This window comes from Seriola dumerili, unplaced genomic scaffold (genome assembly GCF_002260705.1).
Source record: "Seriola dumerili isolate Sdu_G_001 unplaced genomic scaffold, Sdu_1.0 BDQW01000149.1, whole genome shotgun sequence".
Classification (NCBI taxonomy): Eukaryota; Metazoa; Chordata; class Actinopteri; order Carangiformes; family Carangidae; genus Seriola; species Seriola dumerili.
The window spans coordinates 11,762,194-11,769,736 of record NW_019174404.1 but is presented as its reverse complement, the minus strand read 5'-3'; the positions used below and the strand labels follow the sequence as shown (position 1 = coordinate 11,769,736).

The 7,543-nt window shown below is 41.6% G+C and overlaps 1 protein-coding gene across 1 annotated transcript; it reads right to left on the bottom strand.

The window, feature by feature from the left end:
- Positions 1 to 2,432: 2,432 nt before the first annotated feature.
- On the bottom strand, positions 2,433 to 4,737 carry six1 (SIX homeobox 1). Its single transcript, XM_022750618.1, has 2 exons — positions 3,913 to 4,737; positions 2,433 to 3,105 (listed from the first exon to the last, which is right to left on the bottom strand). Exons 1-2 carry the CDS (start codon positions 4,470 to 4,472, stop codon positions 2,811 to 2,813), a joined length of 855 nt encoding a protein of 284 aa, XP_022606339.1. The 5' UTR covers positions 4,473 to 4,737; the 3' UTR covers positions 2,433 to 2,810.
- Between the last annotated feature and the right edge of the window lie 2,806 nt (positions 4,738 to 7,543).

Sequence of the window (7,543 nt, the reverse complement as noted above, 5' to 3'; positions counted from 1 at the left end):
GTTTTGTTTTTTTCCACCTGAGAAATTTCCGCTCCTCTCACTGGTTTGAAGTGATGAGGCTCAGATGGAAAAACACTATGTCACATATTGATTTGTCATTGCACCACGCACAATCCTGCAACATTTGAATCAAGATCTGACGAAGGTTGTGGGGCTGTTTTCTCATATTTGCATTTGTTGAATGTTTATTAAGTAAAACTCTTAACTTTGTTTTTTGTTTATTTATGGGCATTTCTTACTAAACAGAAATCCATAATATTTAAAAACCAAGTTTTCAATGTCTTTAAATATGATTTTAAAGTATTTGTACTTGGGTATTTCCATTTTATGCTACATTCCCTCTCTACACCACTACATTCATCTAACAGCTTTGCAGATTAAAACTTTACATAAAAAAAGAAATCTGATCAGTTAATAAAATGGGATGAATTGTAATAGTTTAAGCAACCCAGTAGCACAAAAAGGCTTCACTTTGCTCAACTACAACATTAAAAGGCAAACATGTTAATGCATCTGTCACAATGATCCAGCATTAATAATAAAACACTGACATAAGGCATTCTGCATAATATTTTACTTTCAATACTTACGGTAAATTTTTCTGCTAATACTTTGTACTTTAATTAACTGAAAAAAATTCAGGATTTTTACATGTCATGGAGTAGTTTTATTGTGTGGCACTGCTACTTTTACTTCAGTAAATGATGTGAATACGTACCCCACCACTGATTCTCACATATTAGATTGAAAATGTGAAAATAAGACACACTGACCAAAACCCTGCTGATGGAGGGTCTGCTGAGGACAGCCAGACAGGCATATCACTCAAACACAACCATATGGAAAGCTGTGGGTGATAGATGGGGAGCACAGCCCTGGTGTTTTTAGTAGACCTGAGGGGCTGAGAGAGTAAGAAGGGGAGAGGGAGGGAGAGAGAGAGAGAGAGAGAGAGAGAGAGAGGCCTCTGGGATGCAGAATACCTCAAGGTCCCTCCGCTGAAACCGGGGCGCTGCAGCCCTGCAATCTTCGCAATCAGGCAGTAATGCTAGCAGCGACTGTTTCAGATTATGCTCAGGAAATCCTCGGTGCTCTCTGCTCAAAACAATTTACCCTGACATGAGCCCAAAGAGAGTGTGGTGGGGGGTGGTGGGGAGGAGAGGGGGCAAGAGAGCTGTCCTCACCAGATTCCTGCTCTCAGGCCACCATGTTCTCATATTCTGTCCTCCCTCAGTTTATTATTATTCTTTTTTATTATTGTTATCATTATTATTGTTATTATTATTGTCGTTGTTGGTTTTGTTAATGTTATTATTTTTATTTGTTATTATTATTATGTTTATGTTTATCATGAGTATTATTATGATGATGTCTATAACAGTGGGAGTGTCTTCTAATATCAATTTCACAATTTCAATTTTTTTTCTTTAGCAATTATAAATCTTTAATCTGATATTAAAGCCCATATAATTTTGTTTTGTTTTGTTATGTTATGTTTGTTTTGTTTTGTTTGTTTTGTTTTGTTTATAGGGCATCTATATTGATGTCATCAGGCACTGATAATTAAACTTTTCTTTATATATATAAACAATATATATATATATATGTTATTATATATATATTATATATATATATATATATATATATGGGATGTTTGCCCATGTTTTGTCAGAGGATCCAGAGCTGGTAGAGGTTGAGTGGTGGCTCTTTCCCATGGCCCGGAACCGACAGAACAAACTCTCAGAGAGAGCAAAGAAAACACGGCAACAAAAAGCCAATGATCCGCAGCAGTGCAGCTAAAAATGACGAAAACGAGAAAGAAAAAAAAAAACTCTCTCTTTCAGCCAAACGTGTGTCATAGAACAGACACGATATTCAAAGGAACCAAAAGCTGGTTCGTGTGTACACAACAGGCTCCTGACAGACAGCTGCTGATGTTGACTCACACTGGTATAATTAAATTTCCCTTTGAATAATATGTTCTGAGTTATTATTGTTAAAAACCAAAGAACCCGTAGAGCAGGCTTTAATCTCCACTCCATTATGACTCAGAATATTGCTGATAGAGATTCATATCCCACCACTGAAGATTTCATCGCTTGTAGGCAATTTTGCATGTAATTTATCATTTTTAAAGGGCACATTCATCATTCCAAGCAGCAGGCAGAAACATCATTAAATAGGACGACACCAAAAAAATAAAAATAAAAATAAGAAAATAAGAAAATCTATTAGGTTCTTTCCTGAATTAATAAACTGTCAGATTATCCTTCCGGTTCATGTGGTAGCGTGGCGCAGGTTTTGAGGGCCAGGATCGACAGGACACATTCCGCACATTAATGTCTACAGGCTATTTTTTTTCTTTTTCTCCAAATACACAAATAACACAGAGACAAATGTGTTACTTTTGTTTTATTGGAAACTAATTACCATGACTCTAATGAAAACGTTACCTCTTAGTTTCCATCGCAGGAGGTTCCTATAATTCTTTAGTTATCTTAACAAAATATCATAAATTAAGCAAATGGGCAGTCCATGTAAGTGTTTCGTTGAGTTAAGAGTTTCAGACAGGTCCTGTTTGTGTGTTTTCGTGTGCAGGAGGTCAGAAAAGCTCCTGTCAGGGGGGGATATACAGGTTAAGCGCATAAAGGAATTTTGTTCTAACCAAATTTAACGACAGACAAGTCAGTCTATATTATAAGGTAGGCTACTATAGTGTTATTTCATACATGTACTCAATCTGATACACTTATCAGTCTTCTTTTTTTTTTCTGCTTTTTGTTTTTGTAAAATAGAATAATCTGGCAGCCTCTTTAAGAGCCCAAATCCACAAGACTGGAGGTTAGAGGTCCCAACAAGGAGTCCTGCAGTTGGTGCGGGTGTCCGTGCATGCCGTGCACCGGCTGTGGGCCCCCCAGGCCGGACATGGGGTAAGCGGAGGCCCCGGGGTGGCTCATGTTGCCCTGGAGCAAAAGCGCTGAGTTCTGGTCGGGACTCTGAGGTGGAGAAAACTCGTCCTCCGAGCTGGACATGAGAGACTTTCCTCCGTCCAGCGGGGACAGCTGGTTCTGTTTGTTGCCGCCTGCGTTGTTGTTTTCACTGTTCTCTCTGAAAATGACAGCAAGGGGAAAATATTAGAAATATGGAAGAAGATGGCATTAGATCAGTGTGTTAGTTAGGCCCGTAAGAAACATTAGGAAGATAAAAAAAAATATCTAAAAACAATAGAAGAGGCAGCCATGATTGATTTACAGTAACACAAAAATATAACAGGCCTTGGCCTCGAAGACAAACTACACAGATGTTTAGATTTTCCCTTTTGGTGCAGTTTTATATTTAGTTAGTTGTGTTTTACTCTTTTGTTGGATGATATTTGACTGATGTAAACAAAGTGTGTTTCGTGGGTTTTATTCTGTATCCCATCTTCACCTCTAACACCTATCTCAAAAGTAGCTACACTCTTCTCCTAAAATGTGGCCATGTTGCTTTCTGTATTTTTCCATCATTAATAAATAGCACAGCAGATTATTTGCATGTCCGTGGCTGGATATTTCAGACCTGTGTCGCTTATAATTCATGTTGAGACAAGTCAGATGTTTCTGAAGAAAGGTGCATCATTTGTCAACGACACGCTACTGTTTACCACCATCACTGTTATCAGGACAGCGCTGAAACATGTGGAAATTCAAGCTTCTGTCTGAAATGAAATTATTCCCACATCACACACTCCTCCATTTCTCTCCCTGTGTTGTCACTTCTCTCTGCCATGAATTTTTGCCACTTTCCACTGATCCACGTTCTTATAACTGTGATCGCTTGTGGCCACATTTCGGTGACGTGATTTTACTGTTGAAAAGATGTGAACAAAAACATAGAAATCACAAGCAGCACCGAGGCGGCGCCGGGCTAACGTACCTCTCCTTCGCCTCTGCGGCTCTGTCTCTCTGCCGTCTGTTTTTGAACCAGTTGCTGACCTGCGTGGTGGTCAGTCCTGTGGCCTCGGCCAGCTCTCTCTTTTCCCGCGGGGACGGATAGGGGTTATGCGTGTACCACTCTCTCAGGACTCCCCTGGACTTCTCCTTGAAGCAGTAGCTTGTCTCTTCGCCGTCCCATATCGTGCGGGGCAGCGGGAATTTCCTCCGCACCCGGTACTTCCCTACAGCTCCGAGCGGCCGGCCGCGCAGCTTCTCCGCCTCCACGTAGTGCGCCTTCAGCCACAGCTGCTGCAGCTTCGGGTGGTTGTGCGGAGAAAACTGGTGGCTCTCCAGGATCTTGTAGAGCTCCCTGAAGTTCCCCCGGTGAAAGGCCACCACCGCCTTGGCTTTGAGGACGCTTTCGTTCTTGTGGAGGTGATCGCAAGCGGGCAGAGACCACAGGAAGCGGCCGAGCCTCTCCAGGTTTCCTCCCTGCTGCAACACCTCGCAAACGCACGCCACTTGCTCCTGCGTAAACCCGAAAGACGGTAATATAGACATGATGTCCGAGCTCTCTCCTCCGCCCAGGACGTTGGTATCCAAAACGAATAGCTGTTGTTTATTTCTGTGTGTTTCTACTTTCTTGTCGCGATGCAATCCAGCGCAATCCTTCCGCGCAGCTCAGGCCTATAGGCTATCCACTCCACTGCAGCCCCTGATGCGCGCAGCAGATTGGGATGTTGATTGTTGGGACAATTTGTTCCTGCTGGAGATATGTCAGGCTTAAAGGGAGCCTGTGCGTTTCGGTGATTGGCTCTCCCTCTGCCCTGCACCCTGTACAGCAGAGCAGGACTGAGTTTGCAGCTCCGTTTCCTCCCCAGAGGCAGTGCGTCAGGGGCTGAAATAGGAGCGCTTCCACCTCCCGCCCCCACAGTCCCACTCCCGCTTCAGCTGAGGGAGCAGAGCAGCACCTAAACACTAATCAATTATTGCAGACCTCTTAAAAAAAGCCTTATTAACATGTTCTGAATATACATCTTCTATAATGGTGTGTATACGGGCTTCCCACGTGGGGCAAACCGCACACTGCATCTCCATATCAGCAGTCACAGTCAGTGGAGGGTGAACCCACAAAAACACACAGCTTTTTCATGTGTGGAGGAAAGTTTATCCACTTTAAAGGCTGAAACATCTTCACGACCAACATATAACTGAGCAGTAATAAACTCGTGAGTGTGTTCTTTAAACAATACTTCAACAAAAATACATTTTTTATTTTTTTGTTCTCCAGCTGAAGGTCTTTATTGTCAAACACCCTTCTTTTTTTCTTTAACCATTGCAGCTGATTGTGGTTGACGCCCACCACCTTAATTACATTCAGATTGGACGTTTTGTTGTATTCCCACCTTTCATAGTCTATTAATTACCGAAGCCGTTTATTTTATGAGGTGATATAATTTAATAAGTTCCTATGATAGTTGGGTCCTTGCGTACTATTACGCACGTCTTTTATATGAGGAACCTATACTACCTGCCAAATGTGTTATGGGCCATAGACCACTAGTAGGAAATCAGCCACTTAAGTGTGTGTGTGTGTGTGTGTGTGTGTGTGTGTGTGTGTATGTGTATGTGTATGTGTGTGTGTATGTGTATGTATGTGTGTGTGGGGTGGGGGTGGGGAGGTTAGAGAGAGGCTGATATGAAATGCCACATGGTCTAAACTTGTTAGACAATTTGACAAACACCTTCTTCAAGATTCACAAATTCAGTAGCTCACATATTTCCAACACCTGCCACAAACTGTGAGGTTAAAAGAGTTTCAGAATTTAGACTTCTACATATTTAGACTCTTCATGTAAAGCTGCAATTTTGTTTATTGGTGAGATTCAGTTGGCAAATTCCTCGCACTGAAGACTCCAACTTGTTTGAGTTTTAAATTAATCTCACATACATATGTAACAGGCCCCCTCGCCCCTTATATTTGCCATTTCTTGCTTGTTTCCTCCATCATCACGTGTTTTCTGAAGAGCCCCTTCTTACCCCGTAGCCTACATTTATATTTCAGGGATTAGACGGGCACCGCACTGGCTCCAGTGTTTTCTGTGGGGTGAAACACTAAACCAATCCATTAGTAAATGAGTTCTCTGCGACAGTGGTTCTTGGTGGTGCAGTTGTTGGTTTGAGCCATATAGATCACGTTTCTTTATCTGCACTAAAGTCTGAAACTAAACTCCCCCTCAATATGTCAAAGAACAAGATTGTGCCCGAGAAAATAGTATTTAACGTCAACAAATTCACACAAAGCGTCTTGAGGAGATGACCCCTTTATAAAGGCATTTTACTAGGAAGATAAAATGCTTTGAACTTTTGTTTTTGTGGCAACAGAAGCCAGAGAAAAAAAACAGACAAATCTGCTCTGATTGAATATCCTGTATTTATAATTTAACCTTCAAGGTTTTTGTGGACAAATAATTTCGAAAACGATGTTTTTCAATTAAAAAATCTCAATATTTGGTAATGTGGGCGTGTGTTTAGGATACTGAAAAGATGAACGTTTTAATGCAGGCAGAATGACTGTAGGTTTGATTATAGACCACAGATTATTTCAGAGTTCAATATAAAACTTCATATGTCCAACTTTTATTACATTATTTTTTTTAGGTTTTATCAGAAAATATATCTAACCATCTGATTTCCTCCTGATTGGTTCTCATGTATCTCACTGTGCTGAAATTAAACTTTGGCTATAAAAACCACAACAATAAGATTAACGTGCATTTTTGAACACTTTCTATAATTTTTAACCTTTATTTTGAAAACCAACAGTTTAAAAAAAACAAAACAATAATCTTCTTGTTTTCTTTATGCAGTACAGGCTATAAACACTCATGTTGCTGAACCAGGCTGAAATAGTGGCTCCTGCTGTGGGTTTGGAGCTGGAGGTCTATATCCTTGGTGGACACACAGGCTCTCAGGCCACTTCAGCTCGGGGTCTGTAGCTGTGTAAAACCTCAGTGCTTCAGTAAATGAGCTGTCTGATGAGCGGCTCTCGGGTTTCTCTAATATCTCTACCACATTGCGCCGCGCCTCCTCCTTTAACCCGAGCAGCCCGGGGGGCGAGATTATTTCAAGATGTGGACTCTCCGCCTGCCTCCGCCTCTGCCACGGCCAGTGCTGGGCTCCTCATACCCCGACAAGTAATGCAATACATAGGTTAGTGCGATCACTCCTTTGCTCCTTTTCTGAACGAGCAGGGATTCTCCTTATTCTCCTTCCAGACTTTTACTCCCTAAAACTGACTCCTGCATGGAACAAACCCCACAGCACCTCTCCTGTAGGTTCAGGGCTGCTACAGATATCCTGGATGATCCGAAGTGTAATCATGATTTTCCGGAAAAATCTCAAATGAGTCAGACTGTTTTCATTCCGAAAAATAAACTTTTTTTCATTTCTATTTAAACTGCTTTAATGTGAGGTACAGGCCTCCGCGGGATGGAGGCGCGTGGGCCTGTGTGCTTATTGAATCAGCATCTCCTTATTAATTACCCTGTTGATAGCAGCAGTATCTACCACATTACTGTGTAATCTGTTACACGCACTGGTGGGGAAAAAGGACATCAGATCTAACTGTC

Excerpts from the sequence above, each read along its gene's own strand:
- six1 (XM_022750618.1), bottom strand. The coding sequence starts at position 4,472 with ATGTCTATATTACCGTCTTTCGGGTTTACGCAGGAGCAAGTGGCGTGC. Across the intron at positions 3,106-3,912 it reads GCCGCAGAGGCGAAGGAGAG|AGAGAACAGTGAAAACAACA; the intron begins GTACGTTAGCCC and ends TGTCATTTTCAG.